A 24,321-nucleotide genomic window follows, 5' to 3' on the forward strand; every position below is an offset into this window, starting at 1 on the left:
CTTTTCTACGAGGTTACCACGATTTTATCTGATTCTTTATATCCTACAACCCATCATTTTTGTCAACAAATATGTATGTAAAGTAAAAGAAGAATTAGATGAGATTATTGCAAGCAGTCACACTAGGTTGCTGGAGATGGCATTGTTGATGAGGGCAAAGTACGACAAGTATTAAGGGAGAGATTTCGATAGGGCTAATATGTTGTTATATGTAGCTGTTGCCATTGACCCCCGATTTAAGGTGGATGGCATGGTATATGGATTGGGTATTGCCTACGGGCAAGTATGGGCAGAGCATATTGCATCAAGGGTTAGGATAACTTTTGATAGATTATTTGATGAGTTTACCATCTTGCGGGTAATATTACGGCACCTACCCCTATCCTCCCACCAGTTCCAGATGCCAGGGTTGAGAAAAAATGTAGAATGGATTGGGTTGACAGGATGGAAGGGAACCCATTCACAAGAAGTACTACAGAGGCTAAGTCGGAGATAGACAGATACTTTGGTCTAGATCTTGAACCATATGTACGAGACTTTGATATCTTAGCTTGGTGAAAGATATATGCCCCAAAGTATTCTGTCCTTGCACAAATAGCCCACAGTATTTTGGTCATCCCTATTAGTACCGTAGCCTCGGAGTCGGCCTTTAGCACCGGAGGGCGCGTATTGGATCTATTCCGGAGCTTATTAGATCCTACCACTGTTGAGGCTTTGATTTGCACCTCAAATTGGATCACAGGGAATCCAATTCATGTTCCGGATGTTATTGATTATGATCATGTCAACGCCGAGGATGAGGTTGATGATGCACCTAGATCTGATAATGTCACCTGAATTCAATTATCTTATTTTTATTTATATATTTAAAATTAATTTGTGTTAATTTCAAATTTAATTGTTGCAGTGATACATGGGACGACATCTACAGCTACCTTCGCTGCAGTATGACTTCTTTTATATTAGACTCTAGACCCACCATTGCTCATGGTCTGCACAAGTAATCTCTTAATTTATAAGTTAAAACTTTATATTGATAATTCTAATTCGTTTTAATCTTAACTTATTATTATGGCAGGATTTATTATCTTGAATTTGGCTACCCATATCTCAACACAATGGAACGTCTTAGTGAACTCACCGCCACCCAAAATTGATCAAACTTTCCAATGTTATGATTTTGTTAATTTATAATTAGTTGTAATGTTAATCATTAATGGTACAATTTGTAATATTTATTATTTTTATGTCTTTGTAATTGTTTATTAGTTGACACGATTTTGTAATTTCTATCATTATAATTTTGTAATAGCTTAGTGCATGCCTTAGTTACTTAGTAGTTAGTGATGGTTATTACTTAGTAATTAATAGACTAATAGTATTAGGTTGACCGTTAAAATTTTTGAACTTAGAATTTAGTAATTAGTATTTGTATTCCTAATTTTTTTTTTCAATTTTTTTAATATATAAATATAGTTGTAGTTAAATTTTTAGTCTAAAAATGTCTAGATTGTGTTTCTAGGTCATTCTAAACCCAAAAAATTTATTTGGGCTCAGAATGACCCAGATAATCTCAATGGACCAAGGGCCCAATTACAAAAACTGAGGGGCAGACGGGGGGAGGTCCACCTCCACACCTCATTACCAGACAGGGTACCCCACCCCCGTCCATGCGGGGGCGAGAGGTGGGGACAAAAAACATCCACCCGCATGGGCGGGGGCCGGGTGGGGGTGACCTCGCCTCGCAGGGGGGGTAGCACACCTAGTTCGTGGGTTGGAGCATAGAAATGAATTTCACTTTGATGGTATCTTGTGGTGGTGGTGGTTGCATGATGGAGAGAGAGTGGTATAGTAGTAAGTAAAAAGGTTTTGGAGGATGAACTTAGGAGTAAGAAAGAGTTGACAATGCTAAAGAATTTATGTGAAGAAGTAGAATGAACATTTTCCCAATCCCTCGTTTTATCAAGTCCCCTGTGCTCCTCATACATAAAGGCCATATTTGGTTCGGTATCTTTTTCTCTTTCTTTTTTTTCTTTTGTGTTGTTGGGGTTTTTGGGGGGATGGGGGCTTTGTGGCTTTGGATAAGGTTTATACTTTTTTTTTTTTTTTTTTAAGAAGAGCAAGAAGTCATATGTTCAATAGTTACCCCCAAATTTATTAATAATACCCTCAAAATCACAAATACCAAAGAAATTAACATCTTAGATATGGGAGGCCTAAGAAATTCAAACGGAGCAAACCTCAAATGCAAGCGTTGTTGTTTGGTTTTGCAGAAAATGTAAAACGGGTAGGAAGAGGTGGAAGATGAAAATGAAAATAAGCCTTCATACTATTTTTCTCTTTTTTCTTTTAATCTCATCATTTTTGTAGAGATTAATATGATAGAAATTGTAGATAAGATTGGTAGTTGAAGCTTTGATCAATATGGGTGCAAGGTTCCTCTGTCGATGAAGAAGAAAGAGTGCAGTATTTTCATTTTGTTTTAAAGACCAAGTCGGGTCATACAGATTCAACCCGATTTTGTTTTGATGAGCCGGTACTGATCAAATTGGCACCTTAAATAGAAATATTCTGGTTGGGTTGACCACAAATTTGATATTGTCAACTCAGGTTGTAAGTCTATTTTGATGTATATATTTGAATATTTAAAATATGTTACAATGAGTTAACTTTTTATGAAAAGTTAAAAAAAATAATGAGTTTTTTAATAATTTATTTAAAATAAATTTAGATAAATTGAGTTGATTATTTCAACAATTAATCACACACTGGTTTAAGAGTTGGGCCTAAATAGAGGAAATAATGAATATCTTTCCAAAACAATGAGTACAAGAAAAAAGGTCAAAAGCCCATATATGTCAACATCGACCAGACATATCCTTAGGTACACCCCCACCTAAGCATCATCATTACTTCACGAGAAAGGCAAGGAATAGAGCCAAGCTGACTTGGATCCAACCTCAAGCCACGTGTTTAGTTCACGTGCCTCCAAGACAGACTGACAGACATGCATAGCCAATTCAATTAAATCATTGCCAGCATATACGGACAGGGCCATGCTCAATTGCTCGTCTAAAAGCTAAAACGATAAAAAGAAAGGAAGATAGAAAGGAAATCTTAGGTTCTGATAAGTTCTTTTAAACCTGCTTAGTTCTGGCGTGTGATTCGAAGAACCCGAGAACCAAGAACTTATTAAAAACTTAAAAAAAAAAATTATTTTAAAAAATTATTTTATTTACTCTCATCTCATTTTTTTAAATATTATTTAAATATAAATACTTTTAAATTAATTATTACAATTTTTTTACATTTTTAAATAAAAAATAAAAAATAATTTAATTTTTTCAGATTGCTAAAAAAATAATATTAAAAAATATTATATTCTAAAAATATTTTAATTTTATAATATTTTAATTTAATTTTTTTTCTCATTTTTTAAAATCCCATAAAACTATTCAAACTATTTCACTATTATTCACAAACTATTTTATTATTATTTATAAAAATTTAATTTCATTTTATTTTACTCCCAAACATATCCTTAATTGCCAAAGTTGGCTTCTGTTAAGTGCAGTGGAGACCAGAGCTAGATACTGCTTGGGAAACTATATGGGCCATTTGTGTCATTCTATAGAAGCATGAGTAAGATCTAGCCTTGTAAGAGCATTCTCATCTAATAACTTAAACTACTATTATCTCTATAATTGAGGGAGTAAAAGTTAAACCTTTTATAAAAATGAGCACTCTATCTGATTCTCTATTTTAAGGTATAGGTTTATGATATAAATAATGATTCTTTATATTTGGAAAGTTATTATTCATTTCCTAAATTAGTTTTATATATATTTTATAAAATATAGTTAAAGATATAAAAATAAAGAAGTAGAAATAATAACAAATAAAAAATAAAAATTATTATTTTAATAGAATAGAGAAATGAGATATAGGAGATTTTTTAAAGATGAGTAAAATTTAAGAGAATATTATAAGAAGTACGATTTGTAATTAAAATTTAGATAAAATTTTAATATGCTAGATGTGAATGCTCTAAGTCCTCCAATATGTATGGCTTAGCCAGCTAGCCTTGGGCTACAAATATTAAATAAGCCAAGACATGCAATTAGATCCAATAGTGTCACAACTTTGGTACAATTATTATGTTCAATAGACATAGTCAATTGTGGAACTACGAATGACATATTAGTAGGATCGTTTATTTTTAGCATTTACGCAAAAAAAATGATATGACCAATATGTTGCACCTCTGGCCTGTCTAAAAATCACACTAAATGATAGAGAGACAATATTTAAGTGGTTTGCCAACTAACCTACGTCCATTGAAGCGAAAACTCAGTATTTTCAATATGTTTGTACAAAATTACAAATACTCATAACCAAACTCTCTATCTCTCAAATGACCCTCTATTCTGGTTTTCCCTAGAACCTATTTTCGCCCTCAGCCTTGCCTTGATCTCTCACCGTAGTAAAGATGATTTACACCATTGCAAATGATATCCTTTTATAGGAAAAGCCCACCTAACGTAGCCACCATAGTTGACAACCAAGAAATTTTCAGTAGCTTTCATTGACTGTTGAGGGGCTGCTACAGCTTTCTAGGACTAGTTGGAAGCTTCTTTCAGTAGGTGGGTGACTGCAAATTCAAATGGCAATTCACACTTGGGGGGTTTCCAACAATCACCCTCTTCACCCAAGTATGTCATACTAGAATGCTACAAATGGTTGCATCATTCAAATGATTGCACTCCTTCATTGGAATGCTTGTTAGCCATGAGAGATTTCCGCTATTAAATGCATCTGCAGATACGTCTTCAAATGGATGTCCAGATGCTCTCCAAATGCATCTTCAAATGCATCAACATCGTCTACATCTACGAAACTTGCAAGGGATTTTCTTCAGAGGAGATTTACAAGTGCTTTATTGCACAATCTCAACTCTCTAGGATTCTTCTTTCGCTCGAGTCTATGAGTCCACACTCATGTACACCTTGAACAAACTGAGTTTTGCTCAAGCCACAACCGAACAAATAATCTACCTGGTGCCTTTACAGCTTTCAAAACCAGGCTCCATAGTCCTACAATCACAACAATCTCCAACTTGGAGACTGGTTTTCAACATGCTAGCCTCTATCTCCAGCATGATCCCTTATCATCTTTGCAATTTTACAGTTCATGTCTTCAAATTAGAGACTAACTAAAGTGATACATAACTTTAGTTTATCACGTACAGTGCCCTTAATCAATACATCTATATAGGGCAACACATCTCCCACTATACTGGGAATCAATGGTTTCGCACGGACCTTGACACATATCAAAAAACCTGTTACTGAGGTCTCCATCTCTAATCTAATTGACTCATCATCTTGCTGCTGTCTTCAATCGATGTGCACATCTTGTGTGCACTCTATGCTAACTTCGACTTGTATAATCTCCATTCTTGCAATATTTTTTCTTCATATCGTAGTTCACAACCTTCATTCAGCATGATATAGTTTAAGGTAGTAACCACTATAGAGGTCTAATTGTCTTGGCAGTCATGCAGTCATCAACTTTAGGTGTAGATATCCTTGGAACATCTGATGTTCTGTTTCCATCTCTCACACATTTGCTTCATGTCATAATCTAGGGAGATTTCACCATGTTTAGATGAGAAAAAGTAAAACTGAGTTCCTTTTACTTCCTCATCTAATTCACACGACCATTACCACGAGCCAAGACCAAAGAATCATTCGTAACCTTCCACACCCTTTTGAGAAAACAAACCTGGATGACTGTTATCTTCAAGCTGTCTTTAACAGCATTGTGCACTGGAAGAAATACGATGACATGTATTTCTTCAGTCATATTCACAACATTATTATTAGTTTTCTCCTGATTTTAGCAGTCTCTTGTGGCCTGTCTTGCCACAATTCCTAACGAGTCATCTGTTGTACAGATCTTGACTTACCTCTGCTCTTATTTTTGGATTTTGACTAATACAAGCTTCTGCCCTAATTATCAACATTCAGGACCAACAAACTCAAGATCTTACCAGAATCTCTTCTGCGCACCTCTTCATCTAGGATAAGATCTCTTACATTAAGAAACTTCAACTTCAACTTCTTTGCAGAATTACTCATAGCCATTCTCATGACCTCTCAACTTTTTGGCCACAACGCCAAATACTATGGGGCAACAATAGTATCTTCTGCCTTTTCTAAAGTTGAACTGTTTCTTCATATGCACTTTCTTATTTGCAACTGGTTTTTCAAAGAAAACCACAATGAGATCCATTATGGTTCTCCTCTTAATAACATTATGCTGCATGAGTTGTTTGACTGCCAAAACCTACTGATATAACAAGTTAATCAGCATCGTCCAATGATCTGAAGTTTGCTCATCAAACTTCACGATCCCAACTGGCTTAAATCAAACCCAAATGAACTGAGTTCGGCAACATTGGACTCCAACTGGTTGACATCAAGCCCAAAACCAATGAGTCTGGCATGACTCCAACTGGTTGAGATCAAACCCAAAACATATGAGTCTGTCACGACTTCAACTGGCTAAGATCAAGCCAAAATAAATGAGTCCTACACGACTTCAACTGGCTGAGATCAAGCCCAAAACAAATGAGTCCATCACAACTTCAACTGGCTGAGAGCAACCCTAAAACAAATGAGTCCATCATGACTCTAACTAGCTGAAATCAACCCCAAAACAAGTGAGCCTGGCACGACTCTAACTGGTTGCGATCAATCCAAAAATAAATGAGTCCGTCATGACTCCAACTGGTTGAGATCAAACCCAATAAAAATGAGTCCATCACGACTCCAACTGGCTGTGATCAAGCCCACAACTGATCTGAAGTATGAATAGTCCAGATCATTAGTACCGATGGTGAATATCAATATTCCCACCGTACGGATGAGTCCGGAATGATCCAAATAATTTTTCAGCACTATTTGATCATCGCAATTGAACTCCAATTGGCGTAGATCAAGCCCAAAATGATATGCAACTCTAAACAGTTCAGATCGAAGGTACCGACGGTGAATCTCAACATTCCCATCGTACTGATGAGTCTGGAATGATCTAAATAGTTTGTTAGTACTATTTGATCATCGCAATTGAATTCCAACTAACATAGATCTAGCCCAAAATGATCTGTAAATCATGGACGGTTCAAATCGAATGTACCGATGGCGAATCTCAACATTTCCCCCGTACAGATGAGTCTGGAATGATCCAAATAGTTAGAAAGCACTATTTGATCATTGAAATCGGACTCCGAATGACTTATATCTAGCCCAAAAGATCTGAAAATTGACGGTCCAGATCCTTTAGCATTTGTCTTACACGCACTGCAGCAGGGTGTGTGAGGCATGTGTGGCATGTGGCTTACACGCGCCAGAGTGCTCCTAGGACGCGTGGGGGCGTGCCTTTCACATATCTTCAACCCCCGGACGAGCGTGAGGGCGCGTGGACGCTTGTCCCTCACGCGTCTTCTTCCTCCTACCGCGCGTGGGCTCGTGTCACCCACTCGTCTTCTTCCTCTGGTGTGACTGAGTCACGTCTTGTGCACTTTTCAACTTGTAGGGGCGCGTACGGGCACCTCCGGCATCCGTTTTTGATGCTGTTTGCGGTAATGAATTCGTCTTGATGCAAGGAACATGATTGTGTGGTTAAAATTTGATTTTGATCAACTTGATTTTTTTGGACGACGCGAACCAAAACTCTAATACCAATTGTTGCGCCTCTGGCTTGTCTAAAAATCACACAAAATGATAGAGAGACAATATTTAAGTGGTTCAGCAACTTGCCTACATTCACTGAAGCAAAAATTCAGTATTTTCAATATGTTTGTACAAAATTACAAACACTCATAAACAAGCTCTCTATCTCTCAAATGGCCCTCTGTTATGGGTTTCCCCAGAACCTATTTTCGCCCTCAGCCCTACCTTGATCTCTTACCGTAGTGAGGATAATTTACACCATTGCAAATGATTTCCTTTTATAGGAGAAGCCCACCTAACGTAGCTACCATAGTTGACAACCAAGAAATTTCAAGCAGCTTTCCTTGACTGTTGAGGGGCTGCTGTAGCTTTCTAGGACTAGTGTGAAGCTTCTTTCAGTGGATGGGTGGCTACAAATTCAAATGACAATTCACATTTGGGGGATTTCCAACACAACATATCTTATATGCGTTCAGCTATGGGTCCAAAATAATGGCAACGAAAGCTCTTCCCATGAGAAAAATTCTTGCTTAAAGCATATGTGCTTGAAGATATGCTTGGAATTGCAAAAACTCATGCCAAAATAATTTAGTAGAAGTGATCAAACAAAATGGAACCAGAGATTAGATTCTCATTTGACATTTTTTTGCATATGATGGAAACCAAAATTTTCTAGCAAATTAATCTAAAATTTATATATATTCTTAAAAAGCAAAATCGGAATCGAGTCGGGTCGGCTCCGGTCTCCAATTCTTTTTGGACAATTTTTTATATAGAATGATAATCAAGTTTTTCTAATATGCTTAACTAAAATTTATATCAACAATGACAGCAGATTAGGTTGGAAAACTCACTTGTTATGGAATCGTTTTGGGTCACGTAATTGGTTAACAAAACAAGCTCGAAAGTAAGTTTTTTCAGTTCCTTACATTTTTCGAGTCGGGTGAACAGTCCTAATTACCCTACATACTATAATATTATGAATATATTCGGTGATTAATAAGTTAGGTAATATTCTAACATAATAAAATTAATTAATTAAATTAAATCATAACCATATAATTAGAATTTAGATCATATACTAGGATGGATTAGTTATTTTATTTTTATCTATTTTAGGCACCATTAATTTTCATTTTAGGAATAAGTAGTACTACTGATCTATATATATATTCAACACATGAAGATGCAATTACCATTACCCCGGCCAATATATAAAATGAAAAGAGAAAGTTTCATGCATTGTCATGAGATATATGTATATATACGAACTTCACTACATATAGTCCATTTCGCGCACTAACTTGTGCACCTCTGCTGACATGTGGAACCAATTTTATTTTTAAAAAAAATGCAATGTAGATGATTGCCGCAAAGCAACGTCGCAGATCCACAAACAAGGCTCCATTTTCCCCCCATATCTACACACCACCCATTGTAGATACCTCTCGTCTTCGCCACCATTTTTCCCCCGTGTCTTCGCACGTCTCTCTTGCCACTTCTTGTTGGTTTGACCCCACTGCTTTACTTTACAATTTTTCTATATACAGATGAAGCATTGTACTTCTTAGATCTGGTTGGACCCCAGTTCTTTACTTTACAATGCGCCTAGTTTAAGATTTTTCGTTTACTTTAACTACAACTATTACGTCTTAATGGTGGAAGCATTGTACTTGTTTTAGAAATTATTTGTACATCAAAAAATCTAAATCCAGGCGCTTCATCATTCTTATGCTTCTTGAACGATGATCTAAGTACTTCATGACAGTCTCTCTGCTCCAAGCACTTCCCGTATGTTAATGAATTTCAGTGTCAAAGGCCCTGAAGAGTAGTTCTATATCCATGCTTTGGTAAAACTAGAATTTATTCTTCTTTTTCGTTTACTTGAGAAAAGAGGTCTCTCTTTGACTAATGGATACAATACATTGCATGTGAAATAGGTATATGTTGGAGTTGACCACCAGAAACCCTGTTTCTTGGCTAGTTTGGACTTACCAGGATGTAATGTCTCCAATTATGTGTTCAAAGATTAGAGAGGAGAAGATGAGAGAAGGAGTAGGTATGAAAGGCTACGGGGGATGGAGTAGACTTAGACTGGGGGAGCACCATTTCACTTTGGAGGGAACGCACCATTTCATTACCTCATCTATTTCCCACATAAATTTTCGCTTCTTTTCATCCCTCCCACCCAGTAGCCTTTCAATGCTCTGTGCACTGTCTCATTTAAAGTCGTAGCCACCACCAAGGGGGTGCGCCAAGTGCTTTAGATTTTTCCATCATATATATATATATATATAAATTTATATGTAATCAATTTTGTGTACTCTTTTACGTTCTCCACTAATATGATTGGTTGAAAATTAAAAAAAAAAATTGATGTAACCAATCACATCAGTGAAGTATATAAAGAGTATGTAAAAGTGACTATATATGTCATTACTATATATATATACATGTACATACAAACGTGCAAGCAATGTGTACTCAAAGCCAATGAAATTCCATAGTTTTCATAAGGTCTTGTTCAGATGCTGAGTTAAGTTACGATAAATTGAATTATTTATGAATAGTAGTGAGTTGAGATGGTAGAGTAAATTTTGTATGGTTTACTTAAAATGAGTTTAAATGTATTTAGATATTAAGATGAGTTTAAATATATTTATGAGAAGTTGAAAAAAGGTTGTAGTCTCGCATGTAAATAGATATTGAGTTGAAAAAGGTTGTGAGTCTTACGTGTAAAGAAGTCTTAAATTGAGATGAGTTTAGTGATTTGATATTTCAGTGTTTGAATGTTATACTTAATTTAAATTTAAATTAAACTGAATTGATGTAAATTCAGTCCAAATTATAAACATGGTTATTATCTTATCTATGGAAGATGTAAAGTGGCCAAATCAGATAAAAAGCTATGTGTAATAATTAGGTAATATATATAAATATATAGTCATGAGCTAGGCAATGCTACACTAGTTTAATTTGGCCCACTGATCTATTTCTCTTAGTAAAATATACATGATGGCTAGCTACTAAAATTGGATAGCCAACATTCAAGATGAAGATCTACTTCCGGATCGACAACAATTTCACAGGGCCAATGTGGTAGTAGTAGTACCATTCTTTTTCTTTTCATTGTATTTGACTTGGAAAATTAGGAAATAGTTTTTAAAATTAATTAATGCAGTATCCCAACTTTTTATAGCAAGATGTATATATATGGAAAATATGAAATTTTTTTTTTTTTTCCAAATTCTTTTTATGCATATATGCAGGTTAGTTTATGAATTCTAACTTTATATATATAATCATGAAAATAAAAAATATAAAGGAAGAACTGAAATAAAACTTTAAATAGAATATATATATATATCTATATATAAGTTTGTTACATGCTCATGTTTTTAAATTAATGAAAAAAAATGAATTTTCTAATCAAATATCAACAAAAGATTAGCTAGCTAGTTCACTAGCTAGTAAATGAAGATTCAAGTTCATATTTATTTATTTTTTTAATGCTGAATATATATATAATCCCTAGGTCTTTTTCATTTTTTTCTTTATCGACTTCGTCGATCGGATGTGATTGGGGTAAAAATATTTTATTAAGAAAATATTTTAACTACAAAGTTGAGATTATATAAAAATAAATTTATAAATTGATATGGTTTGATCATGTAGTATATCATATTATAAAATTATTTTTATTATAAAATAGATTTAACAAATTTCATAAAATTACATTAATTTATAGGTTTATCATACATAGGTAGTGGAGCGATGGAAAAGAAGTAATCTTGAATTATGAAGCAAGGTCCATAGAAAAGTTTAAAAAATATATATATATATAGCTGCATGCACGATAGGGATAATGGGCAGTATTACTATTGCAGAGCCCTTAGCTTGGGATAGATATATATATATTTACATATATATGGTCAAGACTCAAAACCCTGCACGTGAATATCTAATATATATACATATAGAAGAACCCGTGAATAAGGTATGGCCCGCATGATGCGCCATTATTTACCATTCACGATGATTAATGTGGATACCAGCTCTGATCTGCATGCAGCTAGCTAGATGGCGCACATCAGTAATAATTAGAAAAATCAAAATGACAAGATCAGCAAGAACAAGTAAAAAGACTGTGCATGCATGTGTTTGCTTCTGCTTGTACTACTTGCAAGAAAAGGTAAAAATATATCGATCCGTCCCAGATGGATTCATCTGAGTAGCTATATATATATATATATATATATATATTTATGTGTATGTGAAAAATGTTAAGCACACCACCTCAGCTCTCGCTCGGAGCTATATATCGCTGCTAATTTTTATTAATTATTTTCTTATTTTATTTTTTTAATTCATGATTAAGGAAATATTTTTTAATAATATTATAAATTTTTAAAAAAATATATATATTTAAAAGTGTTTAAAAAATACATATAAAAAAATACACATTTTATAATAACGGTAGCTCCCAGCTCCTCAAAGGTGGCTGTAGTGCCACCACACACACACACCCACACATATATATATATATATATATATATAATTGGGATGTTCAAGAAGTGGGATCCAATCTTCCATCCTCTTGTCTCCTCCCCAGCTAGCTAGCTCCCGTATTAACACCAAATACACCTTATAGATCTCTTTGTAAAAGGCGTAAATTCCTTGTAAAATATACATATAGATATATATAGTGAAATAATTACTTGTCTTAAAAACTTATACTAATAGAAAGAAAGAGACTTAATTATTTATATTATATTCTTAACATGTCCCCTTACGTGCGGGCTTGATTTTTTTTTATTGAGTAGACCTAATATATAAAATATTTAATTACATAAAATAGAATATTAAGTCAAAATTTAAACTTAAGACCTTTACTCTAATATATGTAAAATAATCACTTATTTCATAAATTTAAGCTAATAAAAATATATAAATTTAATTCTTTATATTATATTCTTAACATATATATATATATATATTATATAGACTCAATTCCTGTATTTTTTAAAGTATCAGAACATGAAAATATAGAAGTGTCGGACAAAGTTAACATCATCGACAGTATTTATGATTAGCAGCTGAGCCTAATTAATAACATGTAAGATGGATGTTGGCCTCTAGCTGTCTTCTGCTAATTTTATATATATATATATATGGAAAATGCTATGATGCCCCTTCTTCGTGTCCCCTCAAAATGATCGTTGGTTACAAAATTTTTCTTTTTTATAATTTTTTTTTCTTAATAATTAAAGAAGTAATTTTAAGTATATTGATATTTATTTTATATTTTTTAAAAATATTTAAATATGTTAAAAAAGTCTGAAAAGAAAAATGAAAAAAAATAAAATTTGACCGTGCGGTTATCAAATGGAGCAGTATACTCTGAGCGGCAGATTAGCACCGTCATATATATATATATATATATATATACACATTTAGAAGTGTCTTACCTGTTAATTGAGGCGCAGTTGTTGATCATAAATGTCGATGATGTCTGACACTTCCATTTAAACGTTCAGAATAAATAAAGATTCATATTATATAAAGTAGAAGTCTTAAATTTAAATTGTGATTCAATATTTTATTTTATTTAATTAAATATTTTATATGTTAAGTCCATTTATTAAAAAAAGTTGTCTACACATAAGATCGGGATGTATTAAGAATATAATACAAATAATTAAATCTATTTTTTCTATTAGCATAAGTTTTTGTAATGAGTGGTAATTTACCAAAGTCTTGCAAATATTGATTAAATAATTAATCAATATTTTAAATGATTAAATAATTAAATAATTAGTTATGAAAATAATTAAATAATTAAAATGAACGTGATCTTTTTTTAAAAAATACGTACTTATCAGGTGTAGAATCTCATGATCATCATTATATATATATATACTATAATATGGTGGATAAAGTTTGGTGCAACAGGCTTATATTTTATTTTACTTGATTCCAAGTTCAATAATATTTTTTTAAGATGCTTGTATATGGTAGCTAGTCATGCTAGCTAATTGCCAAACTCTCAAAATGGCATGCATGCAATACTTTCATTTTTCGATGGTCATTAGAGATTTTATATATAACCAGCTAGCTTGCTCCATTTTTCCTTAAAATATCAAAAGAAAAAAAAAAAATCTCAGTCCTGAAAAGTCATTGCATATTCAAGAGAAGCCGCATAGGATTCCAAAAGGATTTATATGAGCCACATACATGCATTAGCTAGGTTATGTATTTGTACCAAAAGTTTTGCATGCAGATGGGTCCTATTTCGTCCACTCCTAAATTAAACTTCTGGAACTGCATGGTTGCTGCCATGTTTAATTAGACCCACGCATATCTGCATGGATGGCTTCTAAAGATAGAAATCTCTTGTAATATTAGAAAAAGAACATGCTGCAGGACGGACAGTACAACACTACCCATGCACGAATTAATGTTCATGTATACATTCAGTTACGTACATACATATATATATATAGACACAAAAATTTTATATTTAATCACTTTTATATATTTTTTACGCAATTCACTGATTGACTCATATATATTAACGTATAATAGTATTGATGAAATAGGACAAAATACAGAATTCGTGTTCTCTCTCCATGGCTATAGGTTTTGGTTTGGAATAAAGAAAGTAATTATATATAGACTTCGAAATTCCTGATCGATCTCTGTGGGGTTTCCTTTCAAGTACTAATTCACTGTGCATGAATAATAATTGAAGTGATCAGAATTATAACAAAATAAAGAGTGACAGAAAGGGGAGTAAGATTAATCTCTAACCATGCATGCATAATATATAATGGAAAACAAGAATGTAATTCAGATTCCTCGAATTAACAATCATTAAAAAAACCCTTTATTTTTAAAATTTAGAAAGATAACAATATCAATAAGCATGCTTAACCCTCATTGGACATGAAGTTCATTTCTTGAAGGAAATTTGGAATGGAGATACGTCCGTACCGACAATATGATTATTACGAAATAACACATCATCTGTCACATTGCCAAATAGCTCAGGAAATGTAAAACAGAATGAGCAACAGACTCATACGGACAAGTAGTCATTTGTATAAATGTTTAGGGATATTTCAATATTTTATATTGTATAGGTTTAACCGATTCCTTCTATATATTCGTAGTCACTGTACAGCATGAAATATACAACATTTTACAGACTTGTTCCCTTTCCGTGCTCTACCGTTTACTGTCTCTTGCTCTGTTTTCCTTTCACCATTTACCATGCTTAATGTTGTTCAGCTCCATTTTTGCCAACTCTGACATGGTGTCAGAGCGGTGAAATATGGCCGCCGAAGATCCTGTTGCCAAATACACAAACCTCAAAAACCCAAACAACCCATATAGACTTGAAACCACGGACAATCCTGGTACTGTGCTCGTCACAGAACTTCTTACAGCTGAAAATTTCCCCACTTGGTCTCGTTCGATTCATCGAGCTCTTAGAGCCAAAAATAAGCTTGAATTTCTAAATGGAACCCTTACTAAACCATCCACACCCAAAGACCCCCTTTTTGAACACTGGGAAAGATGTAATGATATGGTTGTATCTTGGCTGCAAAATTCAATCAACATTCCCCTTCGTTCCTCTGTTGCGTTTGTTGATAATGCTCACGAGATTTGGACCAAATTGGAAGAACGCTTCTCACCACAAAATGGGCCATGCATCTATGAACTCAAGAAGAGATTGGCAAACCTTACGCAGGATGATGACTCTGTGAATGCCTATTACGGTAAACTTAAATCTATTTGGGATGAATTAAATGTTTATGACCCCTTACTTGTTTGTTCTTGTGGCTCATCTAAGCTGGTTTCAGCTCGATATCAACGTGACTGCGTCATATAATTTCTCATGGGTTTGAATGACTCATTCAACAACGTCCGAGACCAAATTATGCTGATTGACCCTCTTCCCCCAGTCAACAAAGTTTTTTCCCATATAGAACAGCAAGAACGTCACCGTTCCATTACTTCTTCCACCCCACCTACTGATTCCATCGACCTTGCTGGTCGAACCATCCCCTCAAATTATTCCCAACATCAGAGCAAAAGAGAAAAACCATATTACAACCATTCCAAGATCACTGGTCATACACTTGCTAATTGTTTCAAATCAGGCAATGCAACAGTTCCCACTTGCAAGCACTGTCAAATGATTGGTCATACGATCGAGTGTTGCTATAAGCTCCATGGGTACCCTCCCAACCGCAAACTACATAAACCAAGAGCCAATGCTGTTTCCTCAAGCCCACTTATTGAAGTTACACCTAGAACAAGTTTGTCATTGACAAAAGAACAATATCAAGACCTCATAGCCTTGCTGCACAATAAGGATACTTCACCATGTGCCAATCATGCTCAAGCAGTTATTTCTTCCAACTCACAATCCTTTTCTGCTGCTGGTATATCCTTCTGTTTTTCTTCAATTTTACTCTCCTCTGCCCCTTAGATCATTGACACAGGGGCTACGGATCTTATGATTTGTAGTCCTTCCCTTTTCACCACCATTACTTCATCCATTTCACAATCTGTGAAACTTCCCAACGGTGAAGTTGCAGCAGTCACTCACGTTGGTACTGTGCAAGTGACAGCCACCATATTACTTCATAATGTTCTTTGCGTACCTTCTTTTAATTTCAATTTATTGTTTGCTTGCAAACTAGCTCATCAATTAAACTGTTGTCTCATTTTTCTTCCCACTTCATGCTTTATTCAGGGCCTTTCTCCCTGGACAACGATTGGGAAGGGTAGCGTGGAACATGGTCTTTATCACCTCCTCCAAGATTCAGTCTCTCCAAATGCCTTAACCAACACTTTGTCACAGAATTTTCATTCACAAAATTACATCACAGCCGCTGTCCAACCTAACAATTGTGCTCATGATTTATGGCACTATCGATTAGGCCACCCCTCACCCACTTGCATGCATTTGATTCATGATTTACATGTAACTACACATTTGAATACAAAGCAATCTTTACCATGTTTAGTGTGTCCTCTTGCCAAACAGACTCGGCTCCCCTTTAATTCCAGCACTCATACTACTATTTCATGCTTTGAAATTATACATTGCGACTTGTGGGGACCTCATTCCATTATTGCCCACGATGGTAGTAAATTTTTCCTCACCATCGTCGATAATTTTTCACGATGTACTTGGGTCTATTTACTGAAAAATAAATTTGATGCTCAATCATGCCTCATATTTTTTTATCACTTGGTCAAAAATCAATTCAATACTCACATAAAAATTTTACGCAGCGATAATGGAATTGAATTTTTCATGGCCGATTTCTACTCTAAACATGGCATTATCCACCAAAAATCATGTGTAGAAACACCCCAACAAAACGGATTAGTCGAGCGCAAACACCAACACCTTCTCCAAGTTGCTCGGGCTTCGATTCCAATCTAAAATTCCTCTCCATTTCTGGTCTCATTGCATACTCACTGCCACATATTTAATAAATCTACTTCCCACACCTCTACTCCAAAATAAAACTCCATATCAAATACTCTTCCATAAACCACCATCTTATTCTCATTTGCGTGTCTTTGGTTGCCTTGCCTTTGCCTCTACCCTCTCCCAACATCGCCGTAAGTTTGATCCTCGGAGTCGTCATCATTGTGCCTTCATAGGATATCCTTTTGATGCCAAAGGTTACAAATTACTCGACCTCGACACCCACCAAATCTTCATCTCCCGTGACATTATTTTTCATGAAAATGTCTTCCCGTTTCATACTTCATCTCTAATCTCCAATCCAAACCCACCACTCAACTCAAATACGTTGACCACTCCTTCACATCTTCCTAATTACACATTACCTGACCCAGATTCTTTTAATGACGTCCACAATATTTTCGTGTCCCTACCTACCAAGCCACAACTCATCTCCCCATCCTCAATACCTTTGCCCCCTCCACCACCCCCACTACGACGTTCCACTTGTCTACGTAAACCCCCAACACACCTTAACCAATACCTTTGCCCCTCCACACTCAACCCACCTCCCCTACAAATCATGGAATCTTCTCAATTACAGCAAACTCATGCTTCCACTACTTCTTCCTTATCATTGTCCAAGTATACACCATGTGCACCTGGTAAGCCTTTTCCTCTCTCTGCCACTCTTTCTTGTCACAAGTTATCTCCCTCATATTTTTCCTTTGTATCTGCTATTTCTTCTTCCATTGAACATTCTTCATATGGTGAAGCTATTAAAAATTCTAATTGGTGTGAGGCTATGAAATCTGAGATAGCTGCTCTTGAACTCAACAACACTTGGTCTCTTGTTGAATTACCACCTGGCAAACGTGCCATTGGCTGCAAGTGGATATTCAAGATTAAACACAACTCAAATGGCAGTATCGAACGGTATAAGGTGCGCTTGGTCGCTAAAGGCTTTACACAACAAGAAGGACTCGACTACACTGAAACTTTCTCACCCGTAGCTAAATTAGCTACTGTCCGAACCTTGTTGGCAGCTGCATCTGTTCAAGGCTGGTACCTCAAGCAATTCGACATCCAAAATGCTTTTCTCCACGGCGACTTAGATGAAGAAGTATACAGGCACAAACCTCCGACTCACGAGTTTGTCGACTCAATAAAAGTCTCTACAGCTTGAAACAAGCCTCGCGACAATGGTACCAAAAATTTTCTAATGCTCTACTCCATTTTGGTTTTCAGCAATCCAAAGCCGACTACAACCTTTTCACCCAATCAAGGATGGTTTATTCACTGCCCTTCTTGTTTACATTGATGATATCATCGTGGCCAGTTCTCACATGGAATCCATTGATACTCTTCAAGCTTTTCTCCAAGATCAATTCCAGATTAAATCTCTTGGCAATCTCCGTTATTTTCTCGGCATAGAAGTTGCTCGATCATCTGAGGGAATTTTTATTTGCCAGCAATATGCCACAGACATCTTAGCTGATGCTGGCTCACTTGGCTCTTGCCCCCTCAAAATCCCAATGGATCAAAATATCAAACTTGGCCAAGACACTGGAGAAACTCTCTCGGATCCTCTTCCTTATCGGCACCTACTCGGAAGACTTCTCTACCTTACCATCACTCGGCCAGATATATGCTACTCAGTTCAGCACTTGAGTCAATTTATGACAGCTACTACATCAAGACACCTTCACCCTGCTCAGCAAGTCTTATGCTACATCAAAAAATCTCCAGCTCAGGGCCTGTTCTTTTTCTTCCAGCTCCACACTTACTCTTCGTGCATACTCAGATTCCGACTGGGCATCTTGCCTTGATTCACGTTGATTGGTTATGGGATTTTGCATTTTCCTTGGTCGCTCACTCATCTCATGGCGATCAAAGAAATAGTCAGTTGTTTCTCGCTCATCTGCCGAGGCTGAGTATAGGGCCATGGCCACCACTTCATGCGAATTACAATGGCTGTCTTATATACTTAAAGATTTGCACCTCCCTATGTCAATCCTAATTGACTTATATTGTGATAATCAAGCCGCGCTCTACATTGCCAAGAATCTGGTCTTCCATGAGCGCACCAAACACATCGAAATGGATTGTCATCTCATTCGTGACAAAATTCAAGCTGGCTTCTTGCGGCCCTGTCCAATTCGTTCTTTTTCTCAACTTGCGAACATATTCACAAATGCCTTATCATCATCACAATTTCTTTTCTTACTATCCAAGATGGAGATAGAAAATATCTATTCTCCATCTTGCGGGGGATATTACGAAATAGCACATTATTTGCCACATTGCCAAACAGCTCAGGAAATGTTAAACAGAATGAGCAACAGACTCACACAGACAAGTATATAGTCATTTGTATAAATGTTTAGGGATATTTCAATATTTTATATTGTATAGGTTTAACTGATTCCTTCTATATATTCGTAGTCACTGTACAGCATGAAATATACAACATTTTACCGACTTGTTCCCTTTTCGTGCTCTACCGTTTACTGTCTCTTGCTCTATTTTCCTTTCACCATTTACCATGCTTAACGTTGCTCAGCTCCATTTTTGCCAACTCTGACAATGATAATTATATAGCAACAAGCTGATTGTTATAATTTATAGTAAATTTGTAGGACTTGTATATATATATATATAAAGCTAAGAGTCGATCAATGAAATGGATCATGTTACTGTGGGGTTTTATGAAAGGTTGAGATGGCCTATCTTCAACACTTTTGCCTTTACCACCTTCAAAGCTTTTCCAGCGTCTCATTCTTGATCTAAGCCTTCTGGTAAGCAAATAAGCAATCCCTCTTTTTAATATCATTCCATTAAAATCAAGGGCCTTTTAGGATTTGGGTGTTTTATTACAGGAACAAAGGAAAAGACAGAAAGTGCTAACTTCAGACTCAAATCGAAAGAAATCGAATAAGAAAATAAGGAGAAAATTTTCTGAGTCAAGTGGGGTTGCGATTCTTCCCAGTCTTTTCTCGGGCAGCCCCCATCCCTTCTCTCTCTCTCTCTCTCTCTCTCTCGCCCCCCTACTTTACAGTATTCAGGGCTCTTTTCTTCGTTCTTTTTTGCTTCCCATCTCTTTCCCTACCTTGATTTCTTCTTTTCTTCTTTTATCAATTTACCACCCACTCAGGCTGCCCCTGTAATCATGACCCTCTACCCTCTGTGCACTACCCTCTACAACACCCAGCTACTGATTTTTCTGTTCATTTTCTGTCCCTGATCTCTTTGTACACATGTATGGATAAATAGGAGAGGGAAAGGGCTATTGGTTTGGGAGGATGTTTTAAGGAAAACCATCTTATTGACTGTTCTTTCCATGTTAGACTGCATGGTGAAAGCTATGATGGCTTTAGGAGAGAGAGAGAGAGAGAGGAAGTGGAAAGAGATATATCTGAACAGGTTCTGCAGAGTTGCTCAGGCAAGCAATCCATGGCCTAGATAGCGACTTGGAGAATAACCTTTCGTCATCATCACCATCATCATTCTTCTCACGAGATTAATTTTGCTTTTGCCAAACCAATGAATGATGCCTTTCTGTGGCTATGTGTTACTGCCACCTGTTCTTCAGCGAGCTTAGTTATGTCCAAAGCTGGGATTCTCTATTCCTAGGTTGGCCTTTTTAGTCTATTCAAAGGTGCAAAAGGGCTACTTGAAGAAACAATAAAGTGGGAGAAGAATTCAAACAAACGAAGAGATCAGATTATTGGATTTTCTTGTTTTCCTCTGTTGGCCGTAGTTTTAGTCAAAGGCGATGCTGCCTGCAGCTATGTCTAATTCAACTTCTTTGTCTGAAGAAGCTAGTGTTTCTTCTGGTACAAGAGTTCAGGACCTTGATACGTTAAATCGAGTGCTTTCAACTACTAATCCACAGCAGCCACAAAAGATGAAGAAAAAGAGAAGCCTTCCTGGAAACCCAGGTAAGATCTATTTCCATGTCTCTTCAATTTTACATTAGATTGCTCTCATGTTTCATTTTGGTCTTAGTATTTGATGGTGATTCAGACCCAGATTCCGAAGTGATTGCATTATCTCCAAAGACCCTACTGGCCACCAATAGATTTGTGTGTGAGATCTGCAACAAGGGCTTTCAGAGGGATCAAAACCTTCAGCTTCACAGGAGAGGCCATAACCTCCCTTGGAAGCTGAAGCAAAGAAACAGCAAAGAGGTCAGAAAGAGAGCTTACGTTTGCCCTGAGCCTTCTTGTGTTCACCACCATCCTTCAAGGGCTCTGGGTGATCTTACAGGAATTAAGAAACACTATTGCAGGAAACATGGGGAGAAGAAGTGGAAATGTGAGAAATGCTCAAAGATCTATGCTGTTCAATCAGATTGGAAGGCTCATTCTAAAACCTGTGGGACAAGAGAATATAGATGTGACTGTGGAACCCTTTTCTCAAGGTACGATTATTTTGTCTTGGTATATATATATATATATATATTTTTCATATTAAGATGCCTTCCTTTCGATTTTACGATGTTCTCTTTGCTATCATTCATTACTAAGGATTGTCAGCCATGATGCTCACTCTAATGTTAGGACAGTCTTTGATATATATGTGTATATATATATATATATATATTTCTTTGTTGGGTTTTTGGAGGCTCGTAGACAAGAATGCTAACTTGGTAAGAGCTGCATGGAATATTTGGGGAGCCTATAAACGAAATGGCAGCTTGCATGAAGGTAGAGACTACTAATATAAGTGTATATTGCTGGTGACATTACAAGAAAAACTGATAGCATACCACTGAATTCTGAACCATTTTAAGTTGATGTATGAAAAGAGATCAGAGAACCAAAAGAAAGAATGCTTGCAACCTTTCATTTACTGTATTGTCTGTGACTCAACACTAAATTGTTTTTCTCCCATAACCCCTCCTTTTACTGTGTATATCTAGCCTTTATTGGTACTTTGTTAACGGAGTGACTGCAGTATCAAAAATAATGATGGTCTGCTCTTTATCCAGGAAAAAGAAAAAACTTAAAAAGAAAGCTAAATCCTTTTGAAGTTTCATGGCTGAGAAAATCCATGACGATTTTTTCCTGAAGCATGCAATTAATTACTTGCTGAAGAGTACTGAATCTCTGATTTTCATCATTACGAAACCTGATAAATCTGCAAAAAAATGAATCTGATCTGGTGATTTTCTTGCTTTTCTCTTCGTGACATGGGGCTTCAATTGCATATCTTTGTTTCATGCATTGGCTGATCTAGTTGTATAAGGGTACTTATCATGTGCCCATTGTGCATGTCAAGTGTCAAGATCGTTCCTTTATATTCTCTAAGCCTTTTGACCTTTGTGTCTCTTTGCCATCCGCATGCAACATTAGGGTGCGAATACTCATTTTTACATATTTATGTTGATTAGGGTGCGTATATATGCAACAATATTCCTTCTCAAACTAATAGATGCATGCACGAAACCATAAAAAAAATTATCATGTCTCCGTGATCTCCTGTGATCTGCTTATTACCATATTCTGGATTTTTTTTTCTCTAATTTTCATGTGAATACTATAGGAAGGACAGTTTCATTACCCATAGAGCTTTCTGTGATGCATTAGCTGAAGAAAGTGCAAGACTCTCAGCAAACCAATTAGCCACAACAAACCGGACAACAGTTCAGCCTCTCTTCCCCTTTCCAACTCAACATTTCCCAACCCCACCACAAACCCACATCTCCCAGCTCACTCCCTGGGACCCACCCCAAAACCCTAACCCTAATTCCACCCATAACCTAGTTCAGATCAAGCCTGAAGCTCACCATTTCCAAATGCCACTACATCCTCTCTCTTCTCCCCATGCGCAAACTTTCTTCCAAGAACCACCGACACAGCACCACCCCAAGGCCTTGATAACCTCACCCTTCCAAAACCTTCATGTGACCACCCAACACACCTCCAAACCTGCCACGTCAGCACACCTCTCAGCCACTGCACTCCTCCAAAAGGCTGCAACCGTCGGTGCAGCTACCACTGCAACCCAACAGGCTCAGTCAGTGGGCCACATGATGACTCACTTAAACAACATGGGCGAGTTTGGAACAGTGACTCAAATGAACCCAATGAGTCACATCCCGGCCTCCGAGTACATGGGTACAGGGTTCATGTCCGGAGACATTGCAGCGTGGCGGAAGACTGACCGTCTGACAAGGGACTTTCTGGGTCTGACGGATGGCAATGGTGCAGGGGACGTAGGACATGGTGGTCACGTTAACGTTAGTGTGAACGTGAAAGATATGCTATCGTTCACGAGAAGTGGCGCCGCAGACCATCATCAGACGTTCCAACAACCATATGAACGTACTGACCACACGCTGTTGAAGTCCCATGGTTTTGGATTCGCAGAGCCTGCCTCCGAAACTTGGGGGGATTGTTGATCTTAGAAAAGCTTGAAATTAAACGAGCAGGCAGAAATACTACTTCAAACTCCTGTAAAAGGGCATAAGTACCAATGCCTATGCCTCCCCCACCAAAGGAAGTTCGACGTACGTCCCAAATTTATTTGCGTATTTGATGGCAATTTTCTTTCCTAGATAAATATTCGCTGTAGTTTCCCTTTAAAGAGGTATGCTACCCTAGCTTTACTCTTATTTGTTTTTAATTAACTCTTTACATCCGTTTAAAATGGAGTGAGCTTCTGTCATTAGGATTTTTACCCGCATGTGCTAGCCAGGACGTTCTGATTTTTCTTTCATTTTGACGTTTCTCAGTACTCCCTTGTCTTTTTCTTTGTTCTTCTTCTTTTCTTGGCTCTTATTGATATCCCACCTGATGCACAGTCATTGCGGCATTCTGATGTATATGTCGCAGAAAATTAATTCTCACTTAGTTACAGACGAATTCTAGGAGGAGCTGGGGTTTGAGTTAAAAATATAGCACTTTATTTTCTTATTTTGAAAAGTAAATGCCAATAAGACCAGTTAAGGATAGTTTTACCCCATCCCCACCCCCACAAATAAAGGCATTAAAAAAGAAAAAGTGAAATCCCCAATACCCCTCCTTTTTCTTTGGATCTTCTTCACTGAGGTCATAGTGGCTTGTTCATACATGCCAAAACCATCGAGAG

At 36.4% G+C, this 24,321-nt stretch overlaps 2 protein-coding genes across 4 annotated transcripts; both read left to right on the forward strand.

The window, feature by feature from the left end:
- Positions 1-15,069: 15,069 nt before the first annotated feature.
- On the forward strand, positions 15,070-15,630 carry LOC122274463. The gene has a single exon (XM_043083498.1). The coding sequence runs from the start codon at positions 15,070-15,072 to the stop codon at positions 15,628-15,630; it is 561 nt and encodes a 186-aa protein (XP_042939432.1).
- A 4,256-nt stretch (positions 15,631-19,886) lies between these two features.
- On the forward strand, positions 19,887-23,898 carry LOC122318873 (protein indeterminate-domain 12-like). 3 transcript variants are annotated; one of them, XM_043136586.1, is made up of 4 exons: positions 19,887-20,024; positions 20,106-21,167; positions 21,235-21,649; positions 22,774-23,898. In XM_043136586.1, the coding sequence occupies exons 2-4, from the start codon at positions 21,002-21,004 to the stop codon at positions 23,630-23,632; spliced, it is 1,440 nt and encodes a 479-aa protein (XP_042992520.1). In that variant the 5' UTR covers positions 19,887-20,024; positions 20,106-21,001; the 3' UTR covers positions 23,633-23,898. The 3 variants fall into 3 exon arrangements, with proteins under 3 accessions (XP_042992520.1, XP_042992522.1, XP_042992521.1); XM_043136588.1 differs by having other exon boundaries at positions 19,889-20,024; positions 21,253-21,649; XM_043136587.1 differs by having other exon boundaries at positions 19,930-21,167.
- Positions 23,899-24,321: the final 423 nt, after the last annotated feature.

This window comes from Carya illinoinensis, chromosome 8, assembly GCF_018687715.1.
Source record: "Carya illinoinensis cultivar Pawnee chromosome 8, C.illinoinensisPawnee_v1, whole genome shotgun sequence".
NCBI classification, from domain to species: domain Eukaryota; kingdom Viridiplantae; phylum Streptophyta; class Magnoliopsida; order Fagales; family Juglandaceae; genus Carya; species Carya illinoinensis.

Coding starts and splice junctions, on each gene's coding strand:
- LOC122274463 (XM_043083498.1), top strand. CDS start 15,070: ATGGCCGCCGAAGATCCTGTTGCCAAATACACAAACCTCAAAAACCCA.
- LOC122318873 (XM_043136586.1), top strand. CDS start 21,002: ATGCTGCCTGCAGCTATGTCTAATTCAACTTCTTTGTCTGAAGAAGCT. Junction 21,168..21,234: donor AAGCCTTCCTGGAAACCCAG/GTAAGATCTATT, acceptor TTTTGGTCTTAG/TATTTGATGGTGATTCAGAC. Junction 21,650..22,773: donor TGTGGAACCCTTTTCTCAAG/GTACGATTATTT, acceptor TGAATACTATAG/GAAGGACAGTTTCATTACCC.